Source organism: Sinohyriopsis cumingii, unplaced genomic scaffold (genome assembly GCF_028554795.1).
Source record: "Sinohyriopsis cumingii isolate HCF-2022 unplaced genomic scaffold, ASM2855479v2 utg000127l, whole genome shotgun sequence".
Lineage (NCBI taxonomy): Eukaryota > Metazoa > Mollusca > Bivalvia > Unionida > Unionidae > Sinohyriopsis > Sinohyriopsis cumingii.
This window is the reverse complement of record NW_028315871.1, coordinates 3,597,736-3,624,022: the sequence shown is the minus strand read 5'-3', so window position 1 is coordinate 3,624,022 and position 26,287 is coordinate 3,597,736. Positions and strand designations below refer to the sequence as shown.

Genomic DNA, 26,287 nt, shown 5'->3' with positions numbered 1-26,287 from the left:
TCAAGTAGAAAACCAATAAAAAACTTTAAAACTTGAAGGCCATCCTTTTTGTTTTAAGTTTTTATTTAGGCATTTAGTAAATAATATTGTTGAGGGTAACTCAGTTTAAGATACTATTCTCCCTGGAGGCTCTTAGGATGAACAAAACTATTGTAAATGAATGAAAAACAATGAACAATAGTAAAGCACTGTTAAAGGTGCAATGTTTGTAACTTGTGAAAATTAGAACATACAGCTTTAATACCCTAAATTGTTTGTTTATTGTATGAATCTTTCCCTGAGACACATAGGCAATATACACTGACATAACTGCATCATTATCAGTACCAAATATTCCTTTCCTACTGTATATAGTATCAAGATCCAATGCCATCTTGATTGCACTGCTTTCAACAAATGGATGTTTTCTGAAATCCAATGTATTCTGAAGAAGTATAAAAGCACTAAAAATATATGAAATGCATTAACAGAATAAAATGGTGTGCATTTATTTCAATCTTTACAATGAAAACTGACTTTTGAGATAGCAGTCATATATCTTTGTTTTGAATCATTTAATGGTTATAGAAATTTGTTTTGAACATCTTTTGATTTGTTTCAGAAAACTCATTTCACAGAACAAATCATTTTTTAAAGACTAATCTGTATTGAATTGCAGCCATTTTAATTTAGAGAAAAGAATTCTGGGTGGTGTACCAAATGGTAAACTTAGGATAATTCTTTTTGCCCGTTTTTGAAGTATATGGATTGTTTCAGTATTACTATCAGTTGAATTTCCTCAAATTCAGCACTGGTAGTCCGAAAAGAAGAATGAATGAATGAATGAACTGAAAATAACTTCTGATAGTTGAGTGCTAGATCATGTTTTATCCTCTGAAAAAAATGGGCAATCCTTGAGTTTACAAATGTGTTTCACTTGCTTACACTACTCCAGAGTATTATCAACAGGAACTCCCAAAGTTTTTAGTGTCAACACTACAGTTATTCAGTATGCACCGACATTCAACATGATATAAATCTTAACCCCAATTTTTTTTCTCACTCTTACAAAGTTAGAATGAGACGTATGAAAAGTTGTATCATCAGCAAATAGATCAGTTTTTACATGTTGTACACACAGGAGCAAATCATCTGTAAACAACATGAAAAATACAAGCACCAACAAAGACCCAGTGGAACTCCTATGCTGAAGGAAAACGACTTGTCTTCTGTCAGATAGGTATGATTTTAACTTTGAGAGTGACGAGTGAGATAATTTATACTTTTCAAGTCCCCATGCAGGTATATTAAGGTCAACAAAGTACTGAAAGGTCTTCTTAAATTCAAGGTATACATTTCTAACCCATTCTCGCTTGTCCTTTGCAAACAGTGTTTTGTTAGTGCAGATTGACATAAAAGATTTCATCTTATTCCAAATTGGGATGGATGAATTAAATGGTACTTAGACAGGTAACCAGAGAAGTGTTTGAAAACCTGTTTTTCAAAATAAACAACTGCGTCTTACCACTCCCAGATGGGCCAATTATAATCATACGAACAGAGTTTGGTAGTGCTGCGTGATGCTTAACTGGCTCTCATCGTTTTGTAGCAGAAAAGTCAGTGATCTCCATTAGATATATTATAAAAGAATATGGATTTATATTGTGTGAAATGTAGAGCACGTACTCCAACTGCAGACATAACAACCACTACAACAAAAAACAATCAACAAGTGCTTACATCAAGTGTGAACGATGTGGTACAAAGAAATTTAAATTTATCTCCCTGACTCCGTCAGGTGGAGCACTGAAACCAAAGTCAGCTAAAAAAAAAAAAGGAGGTGATATTTCCGCCAAGTTAGCCAAGCTACCCGGGGCTCCGTGAGTTTTGCTAGTGCAGACTGACAGGAAAGATTTCATCTTAATCCAAATTGGGATGGACGAATTAAATGGTACTTAGACAGGTAACCAGAGAAGTGTTTGAAAACCCATTTTTCAAATAGTTAGATATGGTTGTCAAAATAAATAAATGTTCTATAATTATCTGGATTTGATTTTGAACCCATTTTATAATCAGGTATAACCATGGCTGCTTTCAGTTCAGAAGGAAAGAGTACCCTAGTAATGCTATGAATACAGTAAAACCTGTCTACTATGAGAAACCACCTGTCTTGAGAGACCAGGTTCTTCATGTACAGATTTATCGATTATATAGTGTTATGACCTGTCATGAGAGACCACCTGTCATGAGAAACCATTATATTTTGACAGATGGGGTGGTCTTTCAAGACAGGTTCCACTGTAACTGTATAGGCAAGAGATGGAGTAATAATACCAGCACATTTCATTAAGATGAATGGACCTATTTGGCGCAATCCAGCCGATTTCTTAGATAGTAACTCTTTCAGTTCACCTACATCTGCTCATAATGTATGTTAAAGGGAATAATGAATTGTACATTTTCTGAATTTTACACTTGATAAAATCTTCTAACTTTTTTTACATTAGTATGAGAGATATTGGATTCTGATGTGTTACACTCATGAAGTGTTGATTAAATATGTTAACAATATCATGCATATCATCAGTTATTGTTCCATCAATTATTAATTGAATTTTTGATCTTACTGTTTCTATCTGGAGTAAAATCATTCAGAATTTTCCACATTTAATTTGGATTTTCTGACTTTTCAATAGATACTTTAAACAAAAATTTCTTTTAGCAGACTGAATCATGGCTATACATCTATTATATCCGAGTTTGTCGATCCCCATATTTGATGATACGTCCTTATTACAAAAATCTATACTTGGCGGGGGTGGGGGGGGCCTATAGTCCTCACACATTCTGATTGGAAAGGGGGAGATATAGAGAAGTAGGAGATGAAATTTAAATAATCCTAAATACAGAAATACAGATCTGAATAACATACACAATGGAAGATACAATTTCTGACTTGGAAAAGAAAGCATTTCCAAAAGTGATATCTCCACCATTGCGATAAAAGTAGTACTGCATACATGCCAACTCTGAGAGAAGTATAAGCATAATTATTGTTAATATAACTGCCAAAAAAGCTTAATCTGAACACAGAAAGTGTAATCTATGTAGCACATGCCACAAAATTTAAGAAAAGAAAAAGATATGGTTCTGCAGCTGGTTAAAATGTTTTGTGTGCGTGTGTGTGTGTGTGTGCTTAGGATTTTGAGCGTAGCTTTAATACTTTTTCAGTCAAGTTGATATGATGTCTGCAGTATGGCAGTTTATAGTGATGTTAGCACTGGGGCATCATGATGGAGACATGTAGCACCATGTCCCACCAAGTGATATTATCCTAACTCAAGGCTGACCAGTCCTAAAACTAACCTATTAATGCTGAGTGCCAAACAAAACAGCTGCTAGTATCATTTTTATAAGTCTTTGGTATGAGTTGGCTGTGGTTCAAACATGCTGCCACCCAAGTCCAAGGTGGATGCGCAAACCTCTTTGTCCGCCATGAGTGGTCTTTAAAATTCTTGTCATAATGTGCAAAATCCATGTGGAATAGAACCATAATATAAAAAGAAAACATACTGACAAATAATTTATATCTGATACTCACTTTAACTAGTCTACATGTCCAACTTCACTGAATGAGTGTAAATTTCACAAGTTCTGCTAAAAACATGATGATGTGCTTAATTTGAAAGCTATATTGAGCCAGTCTAAGATTCTTGATTTCAAAATTTGTAAAATGGTGTTAATTTGTGCTCTGCTTTGATCTGACATAATTTGAAGTTTGAAAAGATCTATCTGCTCAAACATTTTTTCAGTCATGGAACATTCACAAGTCACACAATTATTACTTGATAACATCTGGCACCATTTTCTTTCAAAGTATAAACTGGTCTGCTAATGTACTCCATTATGAATGAAATTAATATGTCAGACAGTTTCAGATTGGAGAAATGCCTCTGTTTCTTTGGAAATGTGTCAAGCATAATTGTTATAAATAGAAAATAAGAAAAGCACGTGCATGTCTAGACCAAACAAATATACTCTTATGCTATTCTTATGCAGCTGCCTTCTATTTGAGAATATTCTCATAATGTATTTTGTGTCGCTATTATGGTTGCCAGTAAATACTTGGTGTGATTTGGAAGTGTGATTTGGATTATTATGGGATACCTTTAAGTGTGATTTGGATTATTATGGCATACCTTTAAGTGTGATTTGGACTATTACACTGGATGCAATGCTTGACCCCAAATCATACCTTTAAGTGTGATTTGGACTATTACATTGGAGACACTGCTTGACCCCATAGCATACCTTTAAGTGTGATTTGGACTATTACATTGGAGACAATGCTTGACCCCATAGCATACCTTTAAGTGTAATCTGGACTATTATATTGCTCACACTGCTTGACCCCAAAGCATACCTTTAAGTGTGATTTGGACTATTACACTGGACACAATGCTTGACCCCAAAGAGTTGTTGGCTGACATGGATATGCTGTACTCTGTGTTGGGAATGAGGTCTTCTATTGTCTGAGTCCCAGATTTCCCATATCCAGGATCAGATGCATACACACTTCTTGTGATGTCACCAGCTTTAATCATAATATGGAATGTCTGCTCTAGTCCACCATTATATCCTGCAACCCACTGCACTGTCAAGCTTGTTTGTTTTACCTCTGTAACAGTTACATTGGAGGGAATGTCGGGGATATCTACAAAAAGAAAAGATATAGGTACAAAGATAAGTCATCATAAGATATTTCTTCAAATTGGACAATTTATCAATTTTCACTAAAAATATATGTTAATGTAATTTTGAAGATCTACCCATCATCTGGGCCCCTTGTAACCATTTCCATCATTCCATTAAGCAGTAGAACAAAAAGAGCAATAATGCTAACAACAAGGGTCCTGAAAAAGGGACAGGTACTCTAATGTTAAAAAAGAATTTCCAGTTCAAGAAATTTCCTTGAACTTAAGGTAAGTCTATGTCATACTACATTGTTGAGAAATTACAATTATACCAAATTTTGAAATATAATTATTTTCTTTCATTTTAGTTAAGATGTACAAATGTTACCTTAAATGCATTACCAAAATTCTTTGTCATGGCCTTTAATCTTGAACCTGTTATCATGATCACTAAAACTGTCTCAGACAATGTCAAAATATAACAACATTATCGATACATAGAGTCCTACCCATTTATGTTGACATCCTCGGGCCCAAGGAAATATTGTCGACGTAGGCGGATGTCGAGATAAGTGTTGGGGGGGGGGGGGCGGAAAAAAGATACAAGTTAAATTCGTCAGTAAGGGGTGACCTGTCGTCAGTGAGTAGCATTTACACTTGAGAAAACAAACAATGGAAATTTTGAGTACATGAAGACAAAACCAGTGTGAAATACACTGGTATATTGACAAATTACATTTTGGTTACCTTTGTGTTATAAAATCCACAATAAAATATTGCATCGGTCACATCCTGATATGAAAAACATTCACTACGATATTCAATGTCGGCATTAGCACATGGTTACAAAGTTGTTATTTACATGCTTCAAGCACACTTACTTAAATTGGCCCAGATTTTGGTCAATCTGTTCCCATCTTACTGAGGCTACCAAGGGGATGGGGCCATTCACAGGGAAATGAAAACCTGTCAACAAGTTGGTTTAAACAGTACATGTATTTAGTCACAGAAGTCATCATGAAAAGTACATAAAAGTGAACAAGAGATATGCAGCTGATATGATTAATGAAGGCATAATATTGTATTCATTGACACATGCTAAATAAAGTTAAAAAGGAAACTTTCAGAGCACAATAAACTTGTTTTAATCATCGATCAAATTGGAAAATGCAAGAATCGATCAGATTTCATTGCTTTTATTTAAGTCGCTGGGAGAGGCCAAATTTATAGTACCTTTCAAAAGCCTTTTTTTTCATCTTCCAACCACGACATTAAAGCCATTTCGGATGATACATTTCATCACTTGGACACCACACCCTTTGTTTTGCACTGCATGAATACTTTCAATCAGGCATTGAGTTAAATGTGGAAATCTAATTAGTTACAATCTAATCTTCAAACGAGAAGAAATAGTGTAATTATCTCATGCAAGGAAAATCTTTTCAAGAACAAGTTCACGTGTGGAAGCAGAGACGACTAACAACTAAATCCATCCCTCGCCGAATCTCTACTAAAACTGTATTTTTTCCCACTGGCATGGTGAGTCACTGAGTACATATATGTTAATGGAAAAGGTGACATTCCAAATTTCTCCCCAAGTATGTACCTTACAGATCATTTAATGGTTACTTTTCCAAGAAGCTTTTCAGTTGCTTTGTATCAATTTGGATTTAGTTTTGATGCAATAATTACAGTGTGTCATGCAGTGGCAAATAAACTACAATTAATTCTGATTGGTTTTGTATTTTACTATATGACACACTGGAAGTGTAGCCTTCAAAATTCAATAAAAGTAGATAAAATATGAAACAACAGGAAAGTTTCATCATAAAATGCTTATTAAATAATCAATAAAGTGTTTAAAGCATACATGAATAACAAGTCTGGAAATGTGTTTCTTTTTAAGGGCATTCATGTAAATCAAATGTGTAATAAAGAGAAAATGAGGCTGTTATCATTGCTAATCAATAAAAAATTATGAAATTTAAAATTATTGAGGTGAACAAAAGCTTAAATCTATACTTGTAGTACAAATAAACATAATATACAATATCAAATCTACATGGTTTACTTTATATGGATGCCAGAAATACTAATACAACAATGCAAGAAAGGTGAGATTAAATCAGGTCAATTATTACCTGCTCAAAAAAAAATTCATTTTCATGGCATCCACTCACACAGTTGTCATATGATCACCTGAATTTAAGTTTCTTTTGTATTGATTCAGAATCTGTAGTTTGTGCATCCTACAATAAAAGTGTTAGCTTTTCTGTTTTCACAGCATACCCTTCTCTGACTTTTCTAACCATATCTATTTGCTGAGTCAGATCAACTGGAAGTTATGCTTGAATTTTTCATTGCTTGCTGGCAACTGTTGTGCAGGGGTCAAATCATTTCATTCAATTTCAGTCTTTTGGTGCCTCTTCATTCAAAATAACCAGGCAAAGTTCCTTTAGACAATCCAACTGAAAGTGTGCATTCCTCATAACTCAGTACATTAAAGAGACCTTCAGTTGGCTATCCATACATGAAACAGTGCACATGTAAAATCACCTGTACGTTTTTCAGCCTAAAGGAGTATAATATGGGCACAAGTACAGCTTGGGAAATGTTTAAGTATGTGTAGTTTCAAGTTCATAAGGAATGTAAAATGTATGTCTGTAAGGCCAAGATGAACCAATTTTTTTTTAAAGATAAGTATTACTTGAAAAAGGAGATTTGGTTGTTGAAAGACTACACAATGTTGTTGTTGTTATTTTGGGTTTAACACATTTTTCTGAACATGACAGGCTACACATGGCAGCCAGAGCCCCGCGTGGCCGAGTGGTCTAAAACGCTCTCTGTTATGGATCACTGCCATCTCGCCTCTGTCTGTGCCGGTTCGAGTCTCGGATTCAGCCAATGTGGGTATGTGAGAAAGTTTGCCAGTATCTTCTCGTGGGTTGGTGGTTCTTTCCGGGGTTTTCCCGGGTTCTTCCTCCACCATTAATACTGGCCACCATGTATAGCCTATCACATCCTGAAAAATGGTGTTAAACCCCACAACAACAACAACAACAACAACACATGACAGCCAGTTGTTAGAAAACCATGATAAGAACAACTGACCATGGAAAGCTAATGGCAAGCATTCTCAAATACCCACACTGTCCAAGCCTGATAACGAAACCCACTTGGACAGTGGTGAGATGACAGTGATAAAGGTGAACAGTTTAGACCATTTGGCCACCTGAGGCCCCACTACACAATGTGACATGAGAACAGAAATATATCTACTTTTATACACCACTCTGTCTCAGTTTGGTCTCTTTTTGTTTGATTAAAACAAAAAAATTAATCCCCTATCCAAATACAGAATTTGCACCAACATCAACTTAACTGCAGGACTTTTGGTGCATTGAATCATTCAGTTTAAGCAAGCTTGTAACAAACCGTGGAATCATCACAAACACATGCCCTAGAAGCATCAGTGAACTATTTATTTCAAGAAAGAATATTTTTTCTGTAAATAGGTGACTTGGGCCATCTATTCCACAGTAATGGCTGTTAGGAGATTTCTAAACAAAAAGGGAGGTTATACTATATCACATTCATTAACATCCAAATATATTGCGAGATAATGTCATAAAAATAACATACTGATAAGACCATTCCTTCAAGACAAAAAGTGATAACAAGATTTTCAAGATTTCCCTGATTGATCAGCACTATTTTGATTTAGAACCAACAAAATATCATAATGTCTCTTAGTCAAAATGTCTCAGTGTAAAAACCTACTCGACCATTTGTTGAAGAAAAGAAGTTACAAGATCGTCAAGATGACCATCATGGTAGCCATGTTGGAGGTCTGATCAGCATTATTTTCATTTGGAACTAACTACACATATAAATGTCTTGCAGTGAAAAGCACATGTTTCTATATTATCAAAACAGAAGTAACCTGAACATTAATTTAAAATGGCCTCCATGGCTATAAAACTGGAGGATTAATTTGCACCATTTCAATTAAGTACCAATGTGATATCAAAAGGAAACAGTTACTGAATATCCAATGTAAATTTGACCATCTGTTTAGAACAAAGAGCAATAACACAATTTCTAAGACTGATGCCATCAGCATTTTTTACATTTAGGACCAAATACACATCAAAATGAGCTTTTCAATGGAAATCTATGTCAATATGATCATCACATCAGAAGAAGAAGAATATTTTCAAGATGGTCACCATGGCAGCAACATGCAAGATCAGCATCATTTTCATTAAGGACCAACTAGATAGCATTTATTGGAAACCCTTATGAAATCCCTTATTAAGATGGAAAACTGATAACGAGATTTTCAAAATGGCTATTGTGGTGGCTATACTGGATGTCAGGTTGCCAAAACTTTCATTCAGAACCAACAAGTCATAATGTCTGTTAGTAAAAATCTAACGTCAATATGATCATCCACTCAAAAGTTTTGAAAACAAGATTTTCAAGATGGCCACTATGATGAACATATGGAATACCCAAAGGACATACTATATACATTCATGGTTAACATCATAAAATGTATTTGTTTGAAAACATTGTTAATAAAACTATCCATTCATGAGAAGTAGCAATCAACAAATATTTAAGATGACCACCATGTCAGTAATACTAGATGTCCATTCAGAACTATTTTTATATAGGACCAACTAGAAATAATAAAATATAAATTAATCATTAATTTGATGTAAAGCTCCATGTCCAGAGAATAATTCTTTTAGGAGGAGTGATGATAAGATCTTTAAGATGGCAGCTGTTATGGCCATATTTGAGGATATGTCAATCTCACTTTCATTTTGTACCAACTAAAATCATAAGAGATCTTTATGAGAAAATCACATCAGTATGACCATCTGTTCAGAACAAGAAAGCTAGACTTGCAAGATGGCTGTCATTGCAGATCTAGGGACACTATGATCATCATTCAGATCAACTGTAGATCAAAATAAGTCTTTTAGTTAAAACCTCATGTCCATACAACCATCTATTCAGGGGAAGTTGCAAAAGGAGAGGATGTTTAAGATGGACACATGATGGCCATACTTTTGATGATGTCCAACAAACCAGACATCAAAGTAAGTGCGTTAGAAAAAACTAAATGTTGACATGGCCATCCATTTGGGAGCATAAATAAAAACAAAGATTTTCAAGATGGACTCAATGAGCAGTCATAGTGGATGTGAGAGGAGCACCATTTTCACAATGGATTAATTAGACCTTGGCATGAGTTTGTGAAAAGTTTCATTCCAATTTTCCCAGTAGTTTATGGTGAGCAGCAAAACAGCCCTTGCAATAATGGATGATAAATATGTACAATTAGATGAAAGTGACTCACACTCTATTGGTCCAAAAATTTCCAGAAATCAAATATAAGACAATTCTTGAGAAGTTTTAGCATACAACACCCCCAACAAAACATCCCCTATGTAATCAGGAGGAGTAGCAAGAACAAGATTTCAAAGATGTATGAGCAGTAATATCATTTAGAATCATCTGGACATTATAACAAGTCTAAATATGGGTCACCATGAAAGTTTTAATTCAGGACCAACTTGACATGATAATGTCTTTAGTGAAAACCCATTGGTGGTATGACCATCTGCTAGAAGAAGTAGTGATAAGTTTTTTGAAGATAGCCTTGTAGCAGTTATATTTTGGTGTCATACAGGTACTATTTTCATTTAGGATCAACTGGAGATGAGAGTGTATTTTGTAACTATACTAGAACTATAAAATAAAATCTTATGTTAAGAGGTACCAGACCAGACAGTGGGTAACTGTCACGGAATTGTACAAATTCTTTAATTTATTAAATACATGTACTCAGGTTTTGTTTTTTGTGTACAACGATACCCGAGGGTGATTTATGTATATTGTGTTGTATTTTGAAATAGTGAGTTTGGTGCATCCTATGCCACACATACGAAGTGCTTTCGCTGAGAAGAACCGAATGCCTTTAGTACACAGACGATATCTGTGTATAAATACCTCACCATAGGTAAAACTCTTTACATTACGGATTGTCTTGTCAGTCAATGGTCTACTTTAAGGACTTGCACATCTTCAGCTGTAGAGGCATGTAAGTTTATTAATTTCTTGTATGTAAGATGTAACTTGTACTACCATGTTTGTTTCTGTATGTTTGCTATGTAGCTTTGGTTTACGCAAAATAATGCACATATTTATATTGTTTGCGACTTAGCAAGGGACTTATATTAGTAATATAAAACTACATTTTTAAGAAATGTTTAGTACAGTAGGATTTTTATCGAACAGGGTTAGGTTTACTTCTGAACCTGTTGTTTTGTAATTATTGTGCCAGTAATGTAATCTGTATAACTTACCGTGTATAATGTCAATACATTATTATGCCCGTGTCATGTATAGTACATACTATAGGATATATTTTCAGCTCTCCAGAGTGTGTAGAGCTGTCCAGAGTGTCTGGAGTGTCTAGATTGTCTGGGGTGTCTAGAGTGACTAGAGTGTCCAGGTGGCTAGAGTGTCTAGAGTGACCCGAGCGCTCAAAGTTATTGGTGCAAGCTGTAAAGCCAACGACATGAATTAACCGTAGGAGCCGTGAAGCTGAACTGTAGCAGCCGTGGAGCTGAAATAAAGTGTGCTGATGACGGAGTGTATCTCCTTACATGTAATCTTTTAGCTGTGGGCTAATTTTGGGGTTCACAAAACCCATTGTAGCTTTCGGGACTGTAAAGATAAGTTGTACATCTGTCCCTTTTTTGTTTGCATAATTTCACTATCTGAATGAATTGATTTTTACTACATGAGTAAAATTCTACATTGTTTACTAGCTGAGTAAACTATATGCATCTTCTCATTGTGAAATCAATGTGAACCATTCACCCATTGTATTTGCATTTTGTAAAGCAATTTATTTGTATTTTTCATTATTAAGTCTGTGCATTCTTATATTAATTAATCCAATATTTGGATTATATATATGCAGGCATTATTCATAATTAATTGTTCATTGTTCTACACAGCTCTACACTCTCTGGACAGCTCTACACAGCTCTACAGCTGTCTGGAGGGTCTGGAGTCCTGAGGGTCCAGAGTGTGTAGAGCTGTCCAGAGTGTCTGGAGCATATAGAGTGGCTAGAGTGTCTAGAGTGACCCAAGCATTCAAAGTTATCGGAGTGATCGAGATCGAAATGGTGCAAACTGTAAAGACAACCACAGGAATTAACCTTAAGCAGCTGTGAAGCTGAACTGTAGCAACCATGGAGCTGAAATAAAGTGTGCTGATGATGGAGTGTATCTCCTTACATATAATCTTTTATCCATGGGCTAATTTTGGGGTTCGGAATACCCATTATATCTTTTGGGACTGTAAAGATAATTTGTATATCTGTCCCTTTTTGTTTGCATAATTTTACTGAATTCATTTTACTACATGAGTAAAATTCTACATTGTTTAATAGTTGAGTAAACTATATCCATCTTTTCATTGTGAAATCACTGGGAACCATTCACACCTGGTTTTTGTATTCTGCAAATTAATTTATTTGTATTTTTCATTATTAAGCCTGTGCATTCTTATGTTAATTAATCCAATATTTGGATTATATATACACACACATTATTCATAATTAATTGATCATTCAAATCATTCATTATTAAACATTGTATTTAAATCATCGTCAATAGTGTTCTGTTGTGAAATAGGAAATCCCACCCGGTTATTTTGTCACTATCTGAGTGAATTCATTTTACTACACAAGTAAAATTCTACATTGTTTACTAGCTGAGTAAACTATATCAATCTTTTTATTGTGAAATCACTGTGAACCATTCACCCATTGTCTTTGTATTTTGTAAAGTAATTTATTTTATTTTTCATTTTTAAGTCCGTGCATTCTTATGTTAATTATTCCAATATTTGGATTATATATATGCACACATTATACATAATTAATTGATCATTCAAATCATTCATTATTAAACATTGTATTTATATCATTGTCAAAAGTGTTCTGTTGTGAATCCAGAAATCTCACCCGGTTATCTTGTTACAAACAGACAACACTTAAGCTTTTCTGGTCTATGATTAGTAGTGAAAAACATAATTTGCAAATGTCCCAGTCACCAAACAGGAAACAAAATTATGACAAAATATATTGCATACTTGAGGAATTTTGTATTTTTAATTATTTCTGTGCAAACTAAAGTTCTGTACAGTATTCGATCAGAGAATGAGAAAGATAGAAGCAAAAGGTCTTTACAACTTCAATAATAAACAACGCCCATACAAAATAATTAGGCAGATTCCACCTGGAACTTAAGCAGACTCCAGGTGGAATCTGCCTAAAATGTAAAAAAATCTGGTTACTACAAAGGCAGACATGGAAAATTTGAAAAGTCAAAGATGAATCCATCTAAGAGTCCGTCTAACTCTAAGATGGACTTTTGTCAAATTCCTGCTATAAATACATCTTTAGGCATAATTTTGGACTTAGTTGATTTTCCACCCACCATCTAGGTGGAATTAGGAACTTAGTCACTGGCATCTATTGTATGAAAGGAGGAATCTGGACTTTGTTTATTTTCTAACCAACATCAAGGCGAATGAAGAACTTAGTCATTTACATCAGTTAAATAGGGCATAATTAGGACTTGGCTTTTGTGTGTCTGTAAAGTTAAATGACTGAAAATAGAGTGATATTTTGTGATTGTAATATCACTGACAGTTCAATAAAAATATCAATAAGATATAATAAAATTTATTGTTTCTGGTACAATTTGAATGATTTTCAGCAGCATTTATATTTCCTGTTTCTGATAGCTGTAAATTTTTATTGTTTATTTTGGGCACAATTTATAACTTCTTTCCACAGCTTTCCTTGTTAAATTTCTTTTTCAAATTTGTTGTTGTTATTGTTGTATTTTTATTTAACTTCAATTGGATTGAACTGCTCTCGAACAAGTTTTCATCTTGTTTTCCATTTTAAAACATAATTTCACTTTTCCCCTGACCTGAATTTCCTCGATATGGACCCATTTTTTAATATCGTCTCCGAAACTCTTTTTTAAATAATGCTCTATTTGGTCCCATTCCACAAGGAGCTTTCAAATAAGTATTTGTTCCATTTATTGTTTAACAGAGGATTGTTGTATAAAGCTTTCTGATTGGTCAACATTTTGTAATTGCCCAACGAATCGTCGTGTAACAGAAACTGATGGGAAAGAGCATGTTTACTAAACATGGCGATTCGAATTTTCAAGTGGGACAAGAGATTGAATAACCATTTGAAAAATGTGCGGCAATGAGAATACCCTGAACGCAAATTTGATGGGAACATAACTGGTCAATATGTATGAAAACTGAACGCCAGGACAAGCATTTTGCTTTTTGTGCCATAAAGAGCTTTACAGTAGCGGCTAACATGCTAAATAGGACAAGGAATTGAATCGGGATGATTTCGAAGTAATATACAACTCCAAACTGATTAACTTCAGAATTTAAGGAGGGACAATGTGTAGATCACTGGTGGGAATTGTTGCCAGATATCCATGTCTATCAAAGATAGTCATATCTTTGCGGATTTTTCTTGGCCGAAAAGTAGAATCTACTTTCAATCTCGTGAGGCATTATTGTGTATATTATCAAAATATTCTTGGTGTGTTGGAATTCAGTGTAAAATAAGAGTTATTATATCATGATAAACGTTTTTCACGGATGCTTTTGGAACAAGGACTAATTTGAGAGACCACAACAGCATCATAGTTTATGCAATCAAAAATCCAGTCTACAGTACAAGTGACATAAGGCAGGCTCCTAGCTTTTCTTCTTCTCATAATCAAATTGTCTCAAATGGATGCTTTTCTGTAATTTGGCATTATTTTCACGGCTTAATTTTTTCAATGCAGATTAATATTTTATATTTTATATATGTTAAATGTGTTCACAGATGCCTGTGCATATGTTCCAGGCTTGATACTTTGATTTTTAAAACCACTTAATTATTTAGTTTCAGATACTTCATATCATGTTGTATATACTGTATATGTTGTACATCACATATAGAAGGCCTCAAGGTAGATTAGTTATGTAACTAATTGAATTACCTTCTCTAAATAAAGTCATTATAATTATTATTGTTTTTATTAGTATTAACTCCCATTTCTCTTGCCTTGGATGTCATATAATTACAACATCAGTATAATTGTTTTCATGTACACTTAAATATCACCTTGGTTAATAAAGTCCTGTTTAATTCATATCCATTATTTCTTTGAAACCTGCTGAAATGTCTGAAACACTAAAAAAAACTTCAATAAAATACTATATAATGATCAAAATTTTAGTGAAATCTTACAAAAGTTTTAGTCAATTTTTTTGTGAAACCTCACAAATATTTCAAAGAAATTTGAGTGAGACCTCAACATAATTTCAATGAAAGTTTTGGTCAAAATATGTGTGAAATCTCACCAAACTTTAAAGTGAAATGAATATTACTAAGTGATGCCATGTTGGATTAAATTTTGTATGCAAGAAAGAAAATGGCATTGCCCCTTAGGACAAGTAAAACCTAAATCTTATTTGATAATGTCTGTCAAAATAAAATTTATGATCCATTTTAAATATTACTGTGAATATTTATCATTGATTCCCAATAATATCTAAAAAATCATTCGGCAGTTTAATACATAATAGAAATCTGAAGTATATTTTTCATGGTTTAGGCAGAAAATGCTTTTAAAAAACCCATCTGAAATCTGCCTTGACATTTTCATTATTGGATGGGGTTTCTGCAGGTATTTCCATGTAATTAGGCAGAAATAAAGATTCCGCCTAGTAACAGTAATTTCAAGCAATATTCCACCCCGAATCTGACTAAAAGTGATAATAAGGGGAATCTAGGCTAAATAAGTGGAATAAACAGATTCCGCCTAGTAGACGGAATAAACAAATTCCACCTAGTAGGCGGAATAAACTAATTCCGCCTAGTAGGCGGAATAAACAAATTCCATCTAGCAATAGACAGACTAATTTGCATATTTCGGTCTGTATTCCACCCTGAATCCGCCCTGAACCCACCTAAAATTTATAATAAGTGGAATCTAGGCTTTAAGTGAAATCCACTTTAAAATTCCACCTGGAATGTGGTTAAAGTCAGGGCAGAAGTTTTCGTACAGGTGTGACAATTGATGACTATGCTGACAAGTTACTTACTTGCCAGTATCAGCTGAAACACTTCTATGGCTGATGTAGGAAATGTATTTTTTGCTACGACTTTGTAAAATCCAAAGTCATTGATACTCAGGTTTTGAAACATCAATACAGACTGTAATCCATTATCATACTTGGTTGCAGAATCAGGCAGCCATCTGTTCTCACTTCCATTTCCAATGAAGGTCCAGTTAAATATTGGTTCTGGTAGTGATATCACTGTGTAGCTCAGACTTGCATTTCCAAACCGCTTGCTATAAACCTTGGTCACTAGAGGATATCGAAAATCCGTCCTTGGATGACCTGTAATAATTAACATTTGGTTATTGCATAACAGTAAAACCTGTCAAGGGTCACAAACAATACTACTTTTATTTTAATTTTTTTCTTCTAGAGTGCAACTACAAACCAAATCCATCCCAACACATGAGAATATGTAGATCAAATAGGTGATGACATTATGGCCTCCTCATGAATCCTATGCTAATGAGGAAGGTCAAGTGTTAATGTGGAACCACACAGGATTGTCTTCAAGATGGCAACACCCTGTTCTTATGCAAATGAAAACTACAATGGGAGATTCAAATCATATATTCAACTTTCCAGCTGGATGGCAAAAGACAATGTTGCAACAACTGCAAATAGCTATGAAATAATAGAAAATGTTATGCCCAGTTAAAGCTAAAAGCACATCAAAAGTTTGTTGGCCATCAGCAAAGTAAAAAATGCCACAGCAGTCATATGTTAATGCATCAGACATTGGCCATAATGTTCAAAAAAGCAGATGATAATGAAGAATAATTCCAGATTGATTCAGATTCACAAATAAATGTGTGTGTCTTTGTACTTTTAACAGCACTTAAACAATTTTAGTTTGATGTCTAAAGTATGTCAGTTTGTAGTGAAGCCTAGCACTCAGGCATCATGTCCCACATTGTCATGTTATCCTGACACCTGAGGCCAACCAGTCCTAACACTAACCTCTTAATGCTGAGTACCTAGTGAAGCAGCTGCTAATACCATTTTGACTTAGCTGGGGTTCAAACCCTTGACCTCCTGCATCTTAGGTGGACACTAACCACAAGAACCACGAGGCCATCTGAATGATCCACAAATAAATGTCTGTAATAACAGACATGATCATAATGCCAATCAAGAAGGCAACAATGAGGATATTTTCACTTCCATGAAAAAAGAGGAGGGCATCTACCGTGGTAGCAGGATTAATAAATTGTGGGATAAGTATATGAATAGCTACATCTTGATGGAAGTGCTTCAACATTTCTATCCAGCTACAGTCACTGGAAGAGATGTGATCATGACCAAAAAGAGAAAACTGGAAATTAAACCTGTTTACAAAATGCGAAGAGCCAAGCATTTTTTGCTACCAAACCATTTGATCCCTCTATACAAAAAATCCAGAAAACCACTTTCCAAATTTGTAAAATCCCAAGGTGCCTGACTATCTTTTAGAGTGTAGGCACAGAGAAAAAATAGGTTGAGGACTAGAAATTAACCTGCACACTAGATTTACAAATTGTACCAAATTTGTCAGCTGATGGAACAATATCCTTTTAGAAACCTCAAAGAAACTTACCAGCCTTACTTTTACCCATAGATGAGTAAAACTTTTGCAAGAAAAGTAATATATTATGAGACTATTACTTGCAGTTTCTACATGAAAATGGCTAAATCTAAAATATATAGAAATGCATTTACTACCTTAACTGTAAATTAACTGGACATTTTAACACAAGAAATATCATCTACTTACTAAGTTGCAAACTATGTGGCAAACAATACCTAGGTGAAACTAAAAGGGATTTCCAAGTGAGAATAAAATATCACTTTCGGGATATTCATAACCAAAAGGATTCCCGAAGGTCTAAAAACTTTAACCTATATGACGACCGCATAAACAGTTTTCATTATCGGATAATACAAATCATGAAATCTGATCCACAGCTCTCAAGTTGCACCATTTATCAGAAAGATAGAGAATTTTATTGGATACAGCAATTACATACTTTATATCTGGTAGGGATGAACAACAGTGTTTAAATGGGAGTCCAGGCATTTTTAACTCAGGACTTAAATAACACCTGATAAGATGAAAATACAATTTCTTGCACACTGCAAACCAAAAAGGTTACAGTGTTTAAGGTGAATTTAGAAGTATGGAACAAATTATGATGGGAAACAAGTACATCAGGCAATCAGTAACAATACATTCAAAGGTGTATATAGTAACCCGACTGTCACTAGTGAGTATCCAACACTGTCACCTTTTTGGTGTTTCATGCTAAGTGGATGCTCTTGATGTAAACAAGCAGACAGACTGCTCACTGTCCTTTTTGGATGTGCTCAATAAGATGTAACTCCAAAATTTAAGTAATTATTGAGATAATCAAAGATAATGAACTATTATGGTGACCATGTCAGTAAAGAAACCCCCATTTCATTTGACATGGCAACAATTAAGTTTACATTTTTTAGATAACCTGGCAACAATCAGTTTGAAAATACAAATTTTTAATGAAATGACTTCTGAAGTTGTTGCATTTTTACAATCCTTGATGACTTTTATTTTTAAAATCAGTAGTCAGATAAAAACAAATGGGAGGGTATACCAAATACTTTAATCAAAGATTTCATTTCTCCGGTGCAAGCTGTATACACATATTTTATAATTTATCCACCACTCCTTTAAATCAGGAATGTTTCAATATAACAGCAGAGACTTTCTGTCTTCTACTTTTCACTCAGTGCATTGTCTATGTGAAGGAGGGTAATGTTGAAATCAGACCTCAGAGTAATCAATATATACCCTTTTATTCTTTGTTTGTTAACAACTGAAATCAACAAAATAAAAAAACCTAAGTCATGTGCAAAAGGTTGACTCTACAGTTGCCCACAATCCATCCAAAAGGAATAGATTCAGGAATGGTTGCTTTCACTCCCCTTGCGTCGACAAGTGCATGCCTTGATATAAATCATAGTGGTCTAAAGAATAGCAAATGGAAACACCACAGGATTTGGGAGAAGGCTCAAATCAATCCACCATTATAAGTGATGCCGTAAGTACACAAACTTCTTATGAATAAAGTTTATATTCTCGAAGCAGTCTTGTCAAAATATCAATGAATGACTGCCCTGACCAAAAGTTCACAGAATAATATTTAATTTTACTTTGACATCATATGTTTAATTTCCTACTGATAAAATAACACATAAACCCTTGGTGCATGGCTGTGTTATCTGGTGCATAACAGCTAAGGCATCACTTTGTTCAACACAACTAAGACTAAAAAAATGCTGAAAAACAATTATTTAACTTTAATGAATGAAAGTATGTATGGGTTGCACGGCAATCCAATGGAAACATAACTTTTTTTTCTTAATATATTAACATTAATTTATGGAAAATTAATTAATACTCTGATCCCTTCATTCTTTTGAAGCCTTTAAGTGCAAAACACATATGAATATGACCATCCATTCTGAAATACTGACATGATTTTCAAGACAAATACCAAGATGTAAACACAAGATGTCAGACTAGCATCATTTTTATTTAGAAGGAACCAAACATGAAAGGTTTTTGTGATATGACTATACATGTACAAGTGGTTTTTTTTAATTATTTTTAAATATCTTTAATGTAGCTATAACAATTGTAGTCTTATCACTATGAAGTCTGCAGTGTGACAGCTTATAGTCTGGCAATGGGGCATCATGCTGTAAACATGCAGCATAATGTCCCACCCAGTCACATTATCCTGAGGCTGGGTCAACCAGTCCTAACACTAACCTCTTATCACTATTTTGGGAGTAACTATGAATTTATCTGAAAATATTCTGGATTATATCATCAAGACTGTTAGTACATCACCATGATACAGGCTATGGACACATCAGCATATTCATGACTGGACTTCAAAACACCACTGGAATTCATTATTACATTCTGAATACTCTATACTTTTGTACATGTGAAAGAACTTTAATTTGCAATAAAAGTACATTTTAAATTTTCACTTTGTATTGAAAGGAAATTAATAATCTGTAGAATGTTACAAAACTTGTTTGTTTTTGCTCTTTTCTATTACTTACCAGTAGCTTATGGTCATAACAGAAATTTGGAGCTCATCCAAGATACAAATTTTGTAAATATATTTCTGAGAAATTACAGTTGCTTTTGAAATTTAATTTCACTTTGTTTACAATTTTCTAAGTTCCTGGTATTTTAATTTCACATATTTGAGAAACTTTTAGCAAAACCAGCATATTTTTTCCTTATCATCTAAAGTGAAGAACATTATTTTAAATCATACACAGGAAGGGTTAGCCATTGATAAGGACAATTTGCTTGAGTTTGCAAATGACTTTTCTGATGCAAAGTCTTCTTTAATGAAGAATATTTTGGTTCATTATTTGGATGAAGAGATTTTTCTTGATAAAAATGCTTTTGGTTTGATTAGGAAGTCTTATCTTGTTTGGACAGGAAATTAACATAATTAGTTTTAAAAAGTCCAGATGGAATAAAGGTAAAGAGAAAAATCCATAATCTGATAGAAAGAGGAAGAAAAGAGAGGCAAATGCAAATGCAACGAGAGAAAGAAGCAAGAGAAATGCAACTTAGATTAAAAGAATTAGAACTAGCAAGCATTCCTTGACTCACAATGTTTAGAATCTGACTGATCAGAAATCCTTATCTCTTCTTACATGAATTTATTGTAAAAATGGCATGCTATTTCTAATTGCTACAGATTTTAAAAAAGCAGCAGAATCAAGAGAGCTATTCCAATTGCTTTTATTTCTATGAGGTCATGGTCAGGGTCATGTATTGAAAACAATACAAATGTTTTGTCAAACAGACCTCAGTCTGATTTCATTATGGAGAATTTTGAAACATTCGTGTCAAAAGGTTCTGCATCATTTTTTGTGATTTTGCCAAGCCTATCCCTATAAAAATATTAAGAGTCATAGGAGTTCTCAACATTTTTATTATCAAGTACTTTGCCTTTTTCTGAGAAGTCTTCATCTAGTGAAACTGTTTTATTCAGCATGTAAGGTGTGGCTTTGCTAATATTCCTCTCCATTTTGTTAACTTATTATCAGCCTTAGTCTCAGGATCAAAGACTGTAGGAGAGGTGACTTCTTTACCCATTCAGGATAATCACTGATTGCTATGCAATATCATAGCTGGAGACAAGGTTGTGGTTAATCCACTTGCAACTGACAAGCCTTGTTTGGAATAAACCTGAACGTAAAATCCCTGATTTATGTCCAGCTTGTGCATTTACTAGAGCTATGGAAAAGGAAACTCATGAGAATAATGTTGATTAGGAATTTATTCCTTTAGCTGACACATTTATTAGTCAGTCTGCTGATGAGGGCACTTTTGCTCCTTGTATTGATCAAGATGTATTAATCACAGTGATCCTCTTTCTACTACTCATTCTCTCAATTCTAATCAGAGTGACAAAAGACAAGCAATAGTTGCTGAACAGGAATACGATTATGAGATTTCAAAGGGCTATTAATAAAACTGAAGCCATAAAAGCATTAGCTTGTTATTTTGTGAAAAATAGGGTCCTTATGAGCAAATGGGGACCACCTGAGATATCTGCTGGTGACGAGTGGTGCATGAGATATCCAAATGTTGTTCGTGAGTTATATCACCAGGAAGTTCTAAGTCTAGCCCATGAAACTCCATTGGCTGGTCCCATACAGATCAGTAAGACTTGTCTGAAGATCATGAATCTTTTTTATTGGCCAAAACTTAAAATGTATGTTTATAAATACTGTAGATCTTGTCATACGTGTCAAATGGTAGGAAAACCCAATCAGACGATACTTAAGGCTCTTCTGTAACTTATTCCTGCATATGTCTAACCATTTAGCAGAATAATGGTAGAATGTGTTGTTCCCTTACCTAAGACCAAGTCAGACAAGCAGTACTTGTTGATCATAGATGTACACATAAGATTTCCAGGGACTATTCCTCTGAGGAATATTGCAATTAAATCCATTGTAAAAGCTTTGAAAAAGTCTTTTTTAACACATTTTTGCCTTCCCAGATCTGTCCATTTTGATCAAGGGTCAAATTTATGTCTGTTATTTTCCGTTAAGTTATACACAAATTAGGTATCTAACAGTTTAATTCTTCTGACAGATGAATGACATACCATAAGCTATCTTGGTGTATGGTCATTAGAGCCAGCAAGATTCCTTTAATGGGACTGATGGTCTACTGGCCAACAAGAATATCCAGGAATTCAAGATAAGACCACTTCATTATAACTGCTGAAAGTTGAAACAATCTAAAATATTCTTCAGCAATAACAAAAATTCCTAATTTTCTGCCTTGGTGATTATATTGGTCATTTAAGTCTTTTGATGACAACCTCCATGTCAATATGACCATCCATTTAGGGAAGTACTGACATTACAAATTGTAAAGATGAATATTGTGGCAACCATACTGGGTGTACCATTGGTACCATTTTTTGTAGGAGCAACTAGGTAGCATAAAGATGTTTTCCGACCATTTATTTGGTAGTAGTAGAAATATAACAATATTTTCAAGATATCAGGTCAGTACAAGTTTAAGTCATTAGCAAAAGAGTCACTATAGGACGTATTTGGATGAAAATCCCATGCTGACATGACTTTCCATTTTGGAGTAGAAAGAATAAGAAAGGTTGACAGATCCAATGGTGATCATACTGGATATCAGATTAGCACCATTTCCAGTTAGGAACAACTTGACATCAGAAGTTTTATAGCAGAAGCAAATATTGATATGACCAGCCATCTAACAGAAATAGTTATAAGATGGCCATTATGGTGGCCACACCCCAAACCAAAATGCATCCTTGCTGAAAGCTTGTGGCAAGCTTGCGGTAAGCTTGCGATAAGCTAGTTTGATGTTTATAAGCTAACATGGATGCTTGCGCAAGCTTGTACAAGCAAGTGCAGGCTTAGGAAAGATAGCTGGATATAACCGCAAGCTTGCACAAGCTTGTACAAGCTTTCTTGTTTGCTTCAGAAATTAAAACTAGCTTGCACAAGCTTTCTTGTTTGTTTCATAAAGTAAAACTAGCTTGCGCAAGCTTACTTGTTTTCTTCAGAAAGTAAAATTAGCTTACGCAAGCTTGTTTTCATCAGAAAGTAAAACTAGCTTGCGCAAGCTTTCTTGTATGTTTCAGAAAGTAAATTTAAACTAGCTTGCAACAAGTTTCTTCATATATATATATATATATATATATATATATATATATATATATATATATCCATTGCTTGTGAAAGTTTGAGACCATGTATCCAAGTAGCAGGCACCATCACTGTCACGCCCCTACGAAAACAAAGTCATGACTTGATGAACAATCATGAAGTGTTCATGAAAGTTCCTCAAGTAAGTTCATGAACTTCAAGAATTTTGATGAATCATGTACTTGAAGTTCATGAACACACTGATGAATTTTTATGAACTATTATAATATCTTTGAAGTTCCTGAAATGTCATGAACTAATGGTTCATGAACAATTCAAGTACTTTGATGCAATACCATGGTATTTCTTAAAAAAATGTATATTAAATATCTATATCATTATATTCATAAAATGTTCATGAAAATTTATCATACAAACTTCTCACAATATTAGTGAAATTTAAATAAAGGTGAATTTTTTCTTCTTTTTTTAAAATGATATACTGTATAAATGTTCATACAGATCTTTAATTCAATACTTGTTTACTTAACCTGAGTATTTCTGGATTAATATGGGAAAATATTTTCTGGCCAGCATCAACAAAATGTATTTGCTTTAAAAAGCTTTCAATGACTTTGTCCTAACGTTTTTTTTCTTCTCTCCATTACTGTTATAAACTGCATATTCTATTGACTTAGTCACTGGTTGCCAATTTGCAGTAAAAACCGAAATATATTAACAACGATTATTCTGATTGGATGACTTTGAAAAAAGACGTGATATGATTGATTAATATACGCGCGCGATTTCAACAGTTAAGCTTCCTCAGAAACCAAAGATCATGCAGACCGTTAGGCAAAAACCTCGAACAAAAACCGTGGACTCCATGGAATGGACAGATGAGAATATTTTCAATATCATTTTTTTAAAGTAAGTAGAAGTGCAGAGAAGCGACTTTGAAGAATGTGAAGGAAATGATTTGGTGAGAGCAAAATTAGGCGGAAAAGCGTACCAAGCCCGGATGACCAGAATTACGGTGAGTATCTTTTTCTTGGTCATTCGTGATTATTTCAGTAGAAGTTATATGGATATTTTATTGGTTTATATATGTCATCATATTATTTATAACCAAGCTAATGACACGATTTTGTTCAGACCTAATTTAAACTTGCTCATCGAAGTTTTGAAAATCACTAAACATTATCACCCCCACCCCCCAGTTCTCGATACCAGACATGGTTCGATATCGATAGGAGTTGAGATGTTCGAGATCGTTTTCTTTTACATGACATCACTATTTCTATAATCTGATGTAATTTCGTAATTTAAAAAAAAAAACCTTAAGAAACTAGTTAATGCGTGAAACTGTTCACAATAAAAGTGCAAATAACAACGTGATGAAACCGGAAGCAGCTATACGCAACATGCGGAGTCGGAGTGGTTGCATTAGTGACATACTAAGGGCCTATACCACACAAGTCTGGCGTTTTATCAATAAAAAATGGCGAAAATATTTGAAAGCATGAAATAACCGTTATCTGTAATATATACGGTTATTTAGTGTAACGGTGTTGTAAAAAAAAATGTCATATTTTACTGAATAAAACATCCGTCTCCTGTGACTATACCTATGGCTAGACAGATTCAGTTAATATAAAACAGTGACAAAATTCTGCAATAATATAAATGCTCAGTATTATGTGTAAGGGATTAAATCATTTTTGAGTTGGATCATATTATTCCAGTAAGTAAAGTGGGGTACAATGATAATGTGCTAAAAGCTAAAAACAATGTTGATCAGAGATTATCTGTAATTAACTAACTTTACCTTTTTTTCAGACCAGACAGCAGAAAAGTAAAATTGTTAGAGGATGAAGTTTGTAGGTTAAGGATGAAAATTTGAAAACTGGAGGATTCAAGATGGAAGAGACATTAAATTGTGACTGCTGCAACAATGTTAAAGATCCAAACAGTAATCAGATGGAACAGCTTAAGTTGCAGAAGGAGACATTCAGTAGTGACAATGGACAGGATTTGATTAAATTATAGACCCTGAACATCTTCACAAAAGAGTTATCAGACAGGTCAGTCTCTGGAAGAAGATTGGTCAGGAGAAACCCCTGCTGAAAGACAGCCCCATGATGATGAAATATGCTTCAACAGTTGATTGCAGGCAACTGCCCCAATATCTCTTGAACATTTTTCAAAGAAAAATTACAGAACATACAAAAAGTGTTGCTAAGGGTAAAAAAAAAAGAATATCACTTGTCAGTTTAAATTTATCTGAAATCAAATACAGTTTTTAAGATAATATGTTGCATTTTATACTGTATTAACCCCATCCCCCATCTAAGGTTATTGTATGATTCAGGATGAATAGGTATTTGTGACTTGTCAGGTTATCATATTTTGTTTTATAGGCACTGTTCATGAAGTCATGAATCATTGAGAAACTTTGTTCATCATAGTTCATGAATATGTTCATGCACTTGTTCATGAATGATGATGATCCAATTTGTGGACTGTTTTCAATTCATGCACATTCTAGAATAATTCATGAACCTTTTGATGAACTTTCATGAATGGTTCTTGAACCAAGTTCATGAACAGTTCATTCATTATTCATGATCATTTCATAGGGGCGTGACACTTGCAGCTAGGGGAACACATAAAACTTCTGCAGCCTTGGGTAAGCTTGCAGTGAATGAATAAACTTGAACAATGGAATTAAACTTAATGTTTTGGCAGAACAGATTTGTTTTCCACTGCATTGCAACTATAAGATTGCATTATTTAATCATTAAATATGCAGATTACTTCATTGGAATGAAGTAAAACTTTGCAATATATTATGATAATTTGGTCCACCAGGAGCAGTTGAGTCTAAAATGCATTTTTGGACAGGGGCCTTCGGACTCCCAGACCCCCCCCCTTCACATTTTCAGGGGGTTTTTTGGAAGGGGGGAAAACACAATCATGTCTGATTTTTGAAAGCCCAGATGCTTTTAGCAAGAAATCTCTGCAAGCTTGCAACAAGCTAGTAACAAGCTTGCGCAAGCTAGTAACAAGCTTGCACAAGCTTGTGTATACTTATTGTACTAGGTAAATAAATAACAAGCTTGCGCATGCTTGTGCAAGCTTGCTGCAATGTTCCAAATACAAGCTTGCC

The 26,287-nt window shown here is 34.2% G+C and overlaps 1 protein-coding gene and 1 long non-coding RNA gene across 2 annotated transcripts in view; one reads left to right on the top strand and one right to left on the bottom strand.

Annotated features, from left to right (window-relative positions):
- Window positions 1-26,287, bottom strand: part of LOC149774853 (hemicentin-1-like) — a 159,359-nt gene that overhangs the window by 20,325 nt on the left and 112,747 nt on the right. Inside the window, exons 11-12 of the mRNA XM_089944663.1 lie at window positions 15,904-16,203; window positions 4,403-4,693 (exon numbers count right to left, since the gene is read on the bottom strand). Coding sequence (XP_089800789.1) covers window positions 4,403-4,693; window positions 15,904-16,203 — 591 coding nt within the window. The remainder of the gene's footprint in view (window positions 1-4,402; window positions 4,694-15,903; window positions 16,204-26,287) is intronic.
- LOC149774854 (uncharacterized) lies at window positions 23,223-25,429 on the top strand. The gene is made up of 2 exons (XR_016416690.1): window positions 23,223-24,154; window positions 24,958-25,429. It is a non-coding gene; the product is annotated as an uncharacterized LOC149774854 (long non-coding RNA).